Genomic DNA, 11,825 nt, shown 5'->3' on the forward strand with positions numbered 1-11,825 from the left:
ACACCCGTCATTACCGAGTATCTAGAAAGACACTGCATTTGGTTTAATGAGACCAATTGCAGCATATGTGTTGTGAAGAATACAGATAACAACGTGTTTCCAAAGAAACCATAAAGACTTGTTAACTTATGAGATCCTGCAACACATAACTTACCCCATTGATCACGAAACCATAAAAAATTCTTCCCCAAATAAACCATTTCACAATAGAAGCAAACACCAAGTAAACCAGTTTTATTCCAAATAGCCTTAAGACAACAACTTGCAATAAAACAAAAGCCAACATATTGGCAATAAAACTCAAAGGAGAAACACAAATAGATGCTCAAAGAGCTTATTAAACGATAAAAAAGAAACACACGAAGACCAACCACATACTCGGACCACAGATCTTCAAAGCGGAGACAATTCATAATTCTTAAGGTTTTGAAGAGCTGGGATCAGGGTTTGAGGGACCCTTATCCTCTGATTGCTTGGAGCCACCGCCCTGACGGGTACCTGCCTTAGCTGGAGCTTGCTTACGGGTTGAAATGACTGCCTGAAAAAACTTCTTCTCAGGATTCCCACCATTCATGATTGTCTGATTGAACAGCGCCTTGCGAACTCCCTTCTTCTTTGTGCCATCACCCAATCCCTCCCCAACTGCGAGCGCCTTATCTCCCATCTCCTCTGTCAGAGATTCGAGCTATGTGATCGCATTCAGATCCTCAGGAAAGGTATCAGTTTCCTCGATCTCTTCCTCAGTTTCTTCAACCCGTCCAGCATCACAGAGAACCTCATCTTGTCCCTCTACGTCAACCCCATGTTCATCAAAATCCATTACATCCTCATCTAGCTTTTGATTCCTATGTCCCACTGTATCATTAACTAACGCTACAGCTTTCTCCACATTCTCAGAAGCGACAGATACCTTTAGAGTACCTACCAGAGCCGGAGTGTTCTTACAGCGAGATGCTCTGCCACGTTCCTCTGGATGATGATTTCTAACTGTTTCCCAGATGAGATTTCTATTGCGAGAGCCTCCTTCATCCCCTCTGCCACTATAGCGATTGTTAGAAGTTCTTGTATTGTCTCTCTCAGGTACCTTAACCCATTTTGATTCCGGCTCTTCATACATCTTGCCCTTCCCCTTCCCGACATAGTCTATGTGTTCCTTTTCCTTATCATGATAACCAGAGTTGCCATTTATCACCACTCCCTTATAGCTCCTTGCTCGATCACCCTGTTTACCCGAGATCGCATCTCTGCTCTCTTTCTTTCTTTCCAAACTCTTTGGATTCAACAGGCACAACTCCGTCTTATGGCAAAGACTAAAGCAGATGTGGCAGTAGCCAAACAGCTTCTCATACCTGAGTGAAATCAAAGCCTCTTCCCCATCATGAAACTCTCCACCCTTGAAATCAACAGTGATCTCAAACCGTAACTCCTTGTAGCCGTCAAGCTTCACTTTGATCCTCCCATGATCCATATCCACTTCCAGCCACTCCCCGAGAGCCTCACCAATGCTCTCGAACGTCTGAGCAGCCCAAAATTCGAGAGGAACACCTAGGACTTTAACCCAAAATGTAATCTCCGAAGGGTAGTTACGCTCCTTCCTCGGTTGCCAACGGACCAGTGAGAGCATCCAGTAGTCAAAATGAAAAGGCTGCATCCTCAGAACGGCCTCAATGTCTTCATCTTTCTCAAAGTCGAACTGAAACCTTCCCAAACCCAGATCTGTCCCCTGTGACCCGGGTTTCCAATTTCCAAATTTTCGGCAAAGTAACCACCAAAGCCTTCAACGTCTTGCTCATCAGGATTCATACATCGGCCCACCAAAGTCTTTGCGTACCCTTGAATCAACGCCGAGTTGTCAAAATGAGGCACCGAGATATTCAACCTTTTATTGTTTCCTTCCACACTCCTCGAGTTCTCAATAAGTTGTCCCTGAGCCATTGATACCAAGCACCAGAAAAAAAATCACAATAAACTTCAGAGATAGTTATAAAGAAAAAAGAGATGTGCTTTGAAACTGCGAACAACTCCTCTGTTTTATAGTGATCCCATGAAGTAGAGATCCTATCACACGTCTTAACTCCCGATATTTCCAGATTCAAATAATTGATACGATTATTCACTAACCCTCTTCCAATCCTAGACCACCAGATTATCCAAAAACCTCGCAAATCCCAAATCAATACTTTCCAACTCTTTAATAAAATTAATCGAGCCTTAGCTGTACTATAGACATAAAAAGACAAGATCTTTCGATTCCGTTTTAATGAGAACGAGAATCGTACCATCAAGATCGAGTGATTGAAAGAAGATTGAAGAAAACTCTCCAATCCGGAATAAAACCAAAGATTTCTCCGATTCTATTTGCCTTGACCACTCAGACTTTCCAAATTTCCTGAACTTTCTTCGGAGATCTTTGCTTCCGTTCGCCAATTTCGGATCCCATCCTTGTCGAAACATCGTAATAATGAAGATCTACTCTTCCTTTATCCCCTGAGACCATTTGCTCCCCAGGATCCCATCCTTGTCGAAACATCTTAACCCTAGTTTTTCGCCATCGCCGTCGCCGTCGCCCAAAGCGAGAGAATTTTTAGATACGTTTCAAGATTTTATAAACCAAGATTATTGCTATTGGATTGCATTATTCCTCTCAATTAGACAATGTTTGTTTCATTGTTCTAAATAAGCTGAAATTAGATTTAACTTTTTTTTATACTTTCATCTAGTTTAGATCAGTGTCTTTGATTTATAACACCCTTTGTTTAGATTATGTATAATTTGATAAATGTTAATTTGGAAGAAAATAGGAAAATATCGTCAGTCCAAAATTGCACAAGTGAATATAACTAAAAATATTTTGAAATTTTATATATTTACAAAACCTATATCGTAATATCTATTTAATAAATCTTTTTCACTTATTCGTAGTTTTGAGTTGTTAGTAATTTATAGTGTATTAATTTATCGAGTAAAATTTATAAAAATTTTATTGTATCCAAAAAATAATTAAACTATAATAATTTTTAATTATTTAAAAAACAGTTATAAATTATTTAAACTATTAATAGTTTCACACTGATAAAAAAATTTATCTTGGTTAAATGTTATAAAAAGATTTTTAAAAATCTGAGTATAAAGCCTCATTTAACAAATAATCATATCAAAATATACTATATATCTATGTTAATATCATTTAAACTTAATTATATACCATATTAAATATATAAAAATGACTATTTGAATTTATTTTACCATAATATGATTGTAAATAAATGATGATACTTATTTTGATTTATTTGTAAACTAATTTAATTATATATATGATAGTTTTTAGTTTCTCAATTATTCCATATATATATTTATTAATTAATTATTTCATAAAATAATTTGTATACACAATGTTCCTCTAGACTAAACCTGCTAAACTCATCAACTGCTGTCACGTTACTCACATGTGAAACCCTAAGTATTTATTGTTTTTTTTTTAGGTTTTTTGCAAATATGACTCAAAACGTGTAGTCAAAGGGTTCAACTGGTGATCATTCTGAAAACAAGATGAACGAATAGGAAATGAACGTAGAGGAATAAAATTGCAGGAATGAAAAGGAATGATTGTTTCATCCCATATTTAACAAGGAATAACTTTGTTCTTTATTTCTCTACAAAAAAAAAAGAATGGTAGGGAAGAAGAAAGAAAAATTATTCCTTATGAATGGTGATTTTTTAGGAATGTTAGGGAATGCATTATTCATCATCGTTCCTTGGTCACCATTCATACCCAAACACAAAACTAACCCATGTTTTTTTTGGAACTTTGACTTGCCTCTTTCACCTCCAAAGTTCAGATTATTCACGAAAATGCCATCACTTTTTTTCTTTCCGGAAATGTATATTTTACTCTATCACCCTCATCTTTCTCAAGTATTCACAATATTGTCATTGCCATCAATACACCAACCACCATGAGCAACCAATTTGAAGCTCTTAATGCACCTAAAAATTGATTTACACTCTTTCTTTCTCAATTCTTATGAGCTAAAGACAACACATCTTTCACTTTTTCTCCATATTCATCCAAAAAACACCAAGATTTTGATTCTAAAATTTTTATGGTTCATAAAGCCATTGAAGCTTACGATTCTTGGTGGGTCACTTTTGTTCGAGATTCTCGATGCTTGAAAAAGACTTATGTGTGCTAAACAAGTTATCTTACTGGTTGAAACTATTCAACCTGTGAAATCAGTTTCTTTCCCAAATCTGTTTGTCCATACGACTTACATGGAAGTCTTCTGGTCAATGTAAAGGGTAGTTTTGCAATTGAATTTTAAATGTAAGTCTTCTGGTCGGACGGACGACTTCCGTGTAAGTCGTCAACAAAAATAATTTTTTTTGTTTTATTTTTCAATTGCAAAACTAACCTGAGACGACTTACATGGAAGTCGTCTACGTATAACAAAATATTAATTTTTTTAATTTTCTATTGGACGACTTACGTGTAAGTCGTCCAGGAAAAGTCAAATTTCTGATACAATCCACTCAAATGTAAAACTAACTCGTTTTCCCTAGACTTCCATGTAAGTCGTCTAGGTTTAAAATCAATTGCAAAACTAACCTAAATGGACGACTTCCTAGAAGTCTGCCAGACAACCTCTGTGGAAGTCGTCTGCGTCAATGTTTAATAAACTTTCATTTTCTCTAAAACTATAAAGAATTTTTAACATTTTCTTGTTAATTCATGTCTATTAATCAATATTTTAGCTACTGAATGAAATTTATAACATAATTAGTGATATTTATGAGGTTACCAACATTCATGTTTATTAAAGTTTCTAGCTGATCCGAGAAGACTTATGTGGAAGTCTTCTACGTTAGTTTTTGAATAACTTGTATTTTTAAGAGTATTAAGTAACTTCAAGATATGTAAAACTCATATTTTCAAAATATGTTTTATGCCTTAGTTTTACTAAATTTGACTAAGTTTTTCAACACAAACTTGTAAAAATTGTGATATGTTTTGACTAGTTTGTTTGTTTTCATATCTTAAGTATGCACCAATGATGATTATTACAATGAGTGGGTAAAATACTTGTTTCTTAAGAAGTTGTATCAATGACTTAAGTATCATTATTGTTATATGCATCAATGATTTTTTTGCTATGAGTGAATAGAATGGTTAAAATGATTCTTAATATGTTGTATCAATGTCTTAAGTATCATTATTGTTATATGAATCAATGATGGTTTTTGCTATGAGTGGAATATTGTGGAATATGAACATATTTACCAATTTTTTTATTAATATCTCTTCAAATTTACAAAAAAAAATCATAACTAAAAGAGTACACATGCAAATCACAAAATAACCTGCAAAACAAGATAAACTAGTGAGAAAGACATGAGACAAAAACAATAAATTGATATAAAGTTTGGTGTTTATATGTTTAAAGTGATTAGAGAGAGGTTTGAGCGTTTTATAATGAGGAACATACCATTTTTGTTGCAGCCATTTGAGAGGAGGAGAGAGGATGTGTAAATTTTTCTTTATATATGGAGACAAAAATTCCAATAAGGTTAAATATTTTCGATTCAGAAGACTTTCAAATAAATCTTCTAATAGAAGACTTACTAGACGACTTACTTGTAAGTCGCCCAGAAGACTTCAATACTTTTAGCGGGAAACTAAAATATTTTTAGCGGGAGTTAGAAGACTTTTAGAGAAGTCTTCTAATCGCTAGACGACTTACTTGTTAGTCGTTTAGACCCTAAGCATAACCCCTAAACTAAATTAACTAACTAAACACTTCATAAAATCAAATTAAACTTAAAAAGTGTTTACTATACACAAAAATAAACACATATAGGTAAAATTTTAATTTTTCAAAAAAATATTTAAACTTTCCAAAATCTAACCCTAAAAATACATACAATACTACAACATATATTGTCAAACCCTAGGCCAAAGAATATCATGATTAACTACTTTCACTCATCTATATTGAAAACTATTTAATTTTATTATATCTTAATTTATATTACTTAAAATTGTTTATAATTACATGATTTTAATTTTTCAAAATATTTATAAAAAAAAATCTAAATTATTTTTAAGATCAACTACACCAGAAAACTTCCCTGGAAGTCGTCTAGATGACTTACAGTATCTCAGAAGACTCAGACGACTTTCTGGGGCTATATTCGTAAAAATGAGTTCTGTTTTTTTGTTTGGTCACAAGTGAATGGCTGTAATTTTACAAGGCTTTTATGTTAGTTTTGCATTTGATTCAAGTTTTGATATAGTTTTGTATTTAAAATCAAGTTTTGAATCATAGTTGGCAAATTCATTCTTTTTTTCGAGAAATAGGTATTTATTGTTTTGTCCATCGGATCCTCTACTTTGAAAAGATACGGTTCAAAGTTCAAACCCTAGCTACGAAAATAGACGATGGATTCAACCAAAACGATAAAAGAGACAGGCGTGCAAGATCAGGAACAGCTTCCATGGGAGTTGGTTGAAGAAATACTCACTCATGTCCCTCCAATATCTCTTGTTCGCTTCAGAACCGTTTGCATAAGATGGGACGATCTCTTCAACGATAAGACGTTCATCGATAACCACAAGTTGACGTTTCGATTCATTCTAGCAACCAAGTCCAAGATTTATTCGGTAAGCATTGACCCTAAGATAATGGTGCGTGAGTTAACATTGGATGTTACCGGTAAAGAATCTGATATTAAACATTTGGCTGACTGCAATGAGTTCTTGCTATGTCGCAAGAAAAAAGAAGCCGCGGTTTGGAACCCGTGGTTGAAACAAAGTAGATGGATCAAAGCTGATGTTAGCCAATGTAGTTTCGAAGTCGATGGCATAGGTTATAATAATAATAATAATAATAATAATAATAATAATAAAATGAGAGCTGAGGAAAGACGTTACAAGACCATTATTGAGTCTTACTTGAAGAACCATTCCATGTGGAACCCCCAAAGCCTGAAAGAAGAAGGTTGACTCGGCAATCTCAATTTCGTATGAGAAGAAGGTTGATTTGGCAATCTCAATTTCGTATGAGTGATGGTTGACTCATGAAGTGCAATGGAAGGTGAAAGCCGATGAACGCCTTTCAGTCGAGTTTGTGTTCACAACCTCTCATTTTCAGTCGAGTGACTGGGGTTCCTCTCGCAACGAGTGCTCGAGTTGGAAAGACCTCAAGTTGAAGGCTAGAAGGGGAGACAAAAGTCTGGAAGATAAAGTAACTACCTTATTCACGAGATGTGGTGTATCGTTACATGGAAATTTGTATTGGATTGCTTTCTATGACAAGACTGATCTCTTGTACCATCTAATTAACTTCGATTTTTCGAGCGAGAGATTCTATACATTCTTTTGTGATCTACCATGTGGGATGAACCATCCTCGCAATGCTCTTGTCCTTCGGGTCTTCAAGGGAGATCGGTTTTCGTTGTTGAAACAATGCTACAACAAGACAAAGAAGATTGAGATTTGGGTGACCAAGAACAAGATTAACGTTGAGGATGGTGATGATGTGGTTTGGATGAACTTCAGGACTTTGTCTATACCTAACTTTCCAGGTTTAGTATCGAATGAATATTTTCCAGCTCTCAGCCAAGTTACTTCATCGATGATAAAAGGCTTGTTATGTGTTCTTGCGACGAAACTGGCCATCCTTGGATCTATATTGTGAAAGAAAACAAGTTGATCAGCAAAGTCAAACTAAATTCTGTGGTTGATCCTTGGCCTGTGCATTGTACTTATTTTCCAAGTTTGGTCCCAGTTCCTGGAAGTCCAAGAGAAGAAGCATTATTACAAGTTTAGTTTCATTACTTTATTTTCTCTTAGATTGGCGTTTGATGCTGAGGAAGCTAATAATGATTTTGATTTTGTTTGTTTTTTTCATTCATAAATTCATCGTTTTTGTTGCAGCTAGAGTTAGCTCTCTTTATAAATATTTTACATAACGTAAGAGAATCTGTCCTAGTACACTTGGAACTACTTACAAAATAACCTTGTTGGAACTTAGAACCATGCATCCACGAATACATTTGGGTGTGAATGATTGAAAGGCACAATTATTTCTGTTTGAGTCCATCCTTGGTGGGTTCAAAAGGGTTGTTGTTTGATCGATACTCCATCGGAGTCCCATCGCTTCCGAGTGACTGACATTTGAAAAAATGGTAGGTAGAGGACTCGTGTTTTTTAAATATCTAAAATACACTAATTAACTCACTGATCCCGAAAAATAAATAAAAGATCAATGCCAGCTACTGAATATGATGTAACATTCGAATCTGCCCAAATTGAATTATATTGAAAACAATATGTTTATTGTATTGAGAGATTTGTATATTAAGGATATGGGAAAGCTAAGTCCGCGTGACAAGGACCCGGAAGATGAAGTTGTCGTTTGTTGTTTTGTATGCACACAATAGATACTTTCTAATTTCTGTATAATATTTGAGTTTTTTTTTTTTTTTTTTTTTTTTTTTTTTTTTTTTGGTTAACCTGGGGGTATCCCAGGCCGAGGCCCAGACTAATCCCCAAGGGGAGGTGCAGCCCACGGATGGACCCTCTCTCCGGGTTTTCAAATGGGCCCTAAAGCAAGCCCATATCCGCGTGGCCACCTAGTGAGTTTCTTCATCATTAGATCAAATATGTACATAATAATTCGAATGAATATAACAAAACAATCGGTGATGAGTTTGGTTTGCCTCTGAGCTCTCCATTAGTTTTGGGGAGAGAGATGTGGTGACACGCTTTTTTGTACATTTGTATGTCAAAATGTGACATGACCCGTTAGATTTGAAAGTGCAATAAATAAATATTGACTCCAATTGAATTGTTGTTGCGATATTTAACGTTTGGGTCCTTAACCATCTGTAACTAGTATGAGTTAATGTAAAGTTTTTATTTTCTTTGACAAGTTTGCCCTCCAAATAATGGTCACTTCCAAGTTCCAATTAATGATGAAGAGCTTATGTGTTTGGTCTTACACGTTGGAGTTCTCGTGACTTAACATATTTCATATCGAAATTCATGGATCTTTTTAATAATTCTAGTATTACAGATTAATTATTCGACCCAAAAAAAAAGTATTACAGATTATCCTGCACGTGTGGCTCTGCCGAAAGGGGTACAGGTGAAGCTGGCTTTAGTTGGCACCCAACCAAATCATATTATCGTCTCTCTTTTTTTCCATCATTATTTACATAAAATAAAAACTTTATTCTTTTACCTAGTTAGCGATCATACTTGCACCATATTTTATTTCTTAGGTTCTGTTATTTCTCTAGAACATGCGTGATGCACCGATGAACACTCGTATAGTACACTATTTTATTATAAGGGATAGTACGCATTACCTGCCTATAATCATGACAAAAAAAAAAACCTGCCTATAAATATTCCATTTAAATCCAATATTACTTCAACACATTCCTATATCACTGATGATACTATCGATTACAACGTTCATTATCTAATTCCATTCCATGCTTATTTTCTTGGTACTTTTACATCAATGACGGAGATTATTTCCAGAGAGATTTACATATATATATATATATAGCTATATATGCGTATGAATATTGCAATGAAACTGAGAAATTATCTGAAAATATATATAAGAAAAAGAAAAGAATATTGAGAAAAGTTACAGATTTATCGCCGGCAGCGAGTGATGACACTGCAGCCGCGAGAGTAAGGGTTGGCGTGAGCGCCACGTCGGCAATTGTAGTAAGATGCGCCGCGTCGTGAGCAAGGTACACTGTTTCTCCTCAGCGCACCGTAGCTGATGTACCTCCTGTTCGCTAACATGCGCCGGTTGATCTCCGAGTCCATCTCGAACTCTGCTCCCATTCCTCCGCCGTAGAATAGATCTCCTTCTTCTCCGAGCGCGGCGGAAACCGAGCACTCGGCGATGGTACCGCGGCACTCTGTCTCCAACGGAAGGAAATCAGCGGCTACGGTCAAGTGCTGAACGGCGAGGATTGCAAAGATCGCGAGAATCGCCGCGGTGCCGGAGTTTCTGGAGAGTCCTCTCATATTTTTTTCAGTGCACGAACTTTGATGAAAGAGAAACATAGACGAGGTTTAGTTAAAAGAGAAGTAACATGTCGAAATGACACTACAGATGTGAGTAATTACGATACTACCACTTGACTTTCGTGTGATGTTAAGACAGCTTTTACAAGTGGGCTCTTTTGTTAGCTTCAGATCTAAGGGTGTTTAATAATGCGCTAAGTGTTTTGATGGAGACATCCACCTTACTTTTTATGTTCTTTCTTAACTTTCTTGGCCACTTTACTGGTATTATCGACAGTTTACTGTAATTATATAAACCAATTTAATAAAGAAAAAAAAACAAAAATAGCACTAAATCAAGTTTTTTTTTCCAAACTAGCATTCAAGGTCAAAAGTCACAAAAATAGCACTTAATGTTTTATCAAAAGTCACAAACTTAGGGTTTATAGTTAAAGGGTGGGGTTTAGGATTTAGGGTTTAGAGTTTAGGGTTTAGGGTTTAGGGTTTAGGGTTTAGGGTTTAGAGTTGAGAAATGAGGTTTTGGGGATAAGATTTCAAATTTTGAAAAATAAAAAAATTAAAATTTTCAAAAGATAAACTTAGAAAGGTGCTATTTTGGTCTTTTTAGTTTTTGAGTGCTATTTTTGTGATATAAACTTAGAAATGTGCTATTTTGGAGATTTGTCTTTTAATAAACTTGTATGCTCTGTTTTGTGATTTGAATGAAACTTCTTTTTACTTTCTTATATTCACTCTTGAATGTCTTTTATTTTTCGCAAATATCATAATGTTTTTAATCAGAATCATAAGTAGAACAATTATACTACAAAATGTCAATAAGAGTTATGATCATGTTTTGGCTTATGTCATTAACTCATTATGCACATACATTTGAAAAATCTAATGTTTTAAAGTACTAACAATAAAAAATGAGTACAAGGGTAGATAAGAATACTACAAAACGCATTTACTTTTAGTTTGTACAATTATAAAACGCATTTACTTTTAGTTTGTACAATTATGAATGGTTTTCTACCATGATATGTGATTATTTCAGATTTTTTTGAAAACATAGCGAGTAAAATGCCAACATTTTAAAAGAAATTAAGGAGGTTTACTTTGCTACAGTTATTTTTTTTTTGTTTGTCGACTTTCGGACCACAACGGACTGGCCCGATAGCACAAACTTTCACAGAGATGAAAGCCTCTTGAGGCAGGAAGGGATTGAACCCCTGATGCTAAGGTCCAAGAGGGACTGTCAATGGCCTTGAGCTACTGGCCGTGCTACAGTTATTGTAGTTGTTTTTTTTTTGTCACGAACTCTAGTTTGTAATTGTAATTTCATCTAATTGAATATTTTGTTTTGACATCAATGAAACTGATTTTATTATTAAAGCCATATCATGCGGCAGCGCCACGCCGCCACCAAACAGAAGATTTTATGATTTGGACCTATATTTACGGAGAATTGAGCTTTATTTGGATTTTATTCAATTTTTTCTCTGCAGTTTTTTTTGTTCTCACCGATTTACGCGTTTCCATCTCAGATTAGAATCATAGGGTAGGGTGCGCCGCATGATTGGGCATTGTATCAGTCAAATTTGATTTAACTGGCTATTCGTTTCGATTGAATCCAAATTGGATATTCTTAAACTTTTAAAACAAAACAAATACTAAATATCATGGTATTTGAGAAGCAAATTAACCACAAATACTAAAATTTTGAAAAGCAGATATCCGTTCCGATATGGCAAATATATAATTATATGTATATTTTGATTATATTTAATTATCA

The 11,825-nt window shown here is 35.0% G+C and overlaps 2 protein-coding genes and 1 pseudogene across 2 annotated transcripts; 1 reads left to right on the top strand and 2 right to left on the bottom strand.

Annotated features, from left to right (window-relative positions):
• Positions 1-207: 207 nt before the first annotated feature.
• LOC106452113 lies at positions 208-2,719 on the bottom strand. The gene is made up of 2 exons (XM_013894132.3): positions 2,280-2,719; positions 208-1,926 (listed from the first exon to the last, which is right to left on the bottom strand). The coding sequence occupies exon 2, from the start codon at positions 1,649-1,651 to the stop codon at positions 686-688; it is 966 nt and encodes a 321-aa protein (XP_013749586.1). The 5' UTR covers positions 1,652-1,926; positions 2,280-2,719; the 3' UTR covers positions 208-685.
• A 3,288-nt stretch (positions 2,720-6,007) lies between these two features.
• On the top strand, positions 6,008-7,825 carry LOC111198269 (annotated as a pseudogene).
• Positions 7,826-9,469: 1,644 nt separating this feature from the next.
• On the bottom strand, positions 9,470-10,102 carry LOC106452114 (rapid alkalinization factor 23). Its single transcript, XM_013894134.3, has one exon. It carries the CDS (start codon positions 10,088-10,090, stop codon positions 9,668-9,670), a length of 423 nt encoding a protein of 140 aa, XP_013749588.2. The 5' UTR covers positions 10,091-10,102; the 3' UTR covers positions 9,470-9,667.
• Between the last annotated feature and the right edge of the window lie 1,723 nt (positions 10,103-11,825).

Source organism: Brassica napus, chromosome C5, assembly GCF_020379485.1.
Source record: "Brassica napus cultivar Da-Ae chromosome C5, Da-Ae, whole genome shotgun sequence".
Lineage (NCBI taxonomy): Eukaryota > Viridiplantae > Streptophyta > Magnoliopsida > Brassicales > Brassicaceae > Brassica > Brassica napus.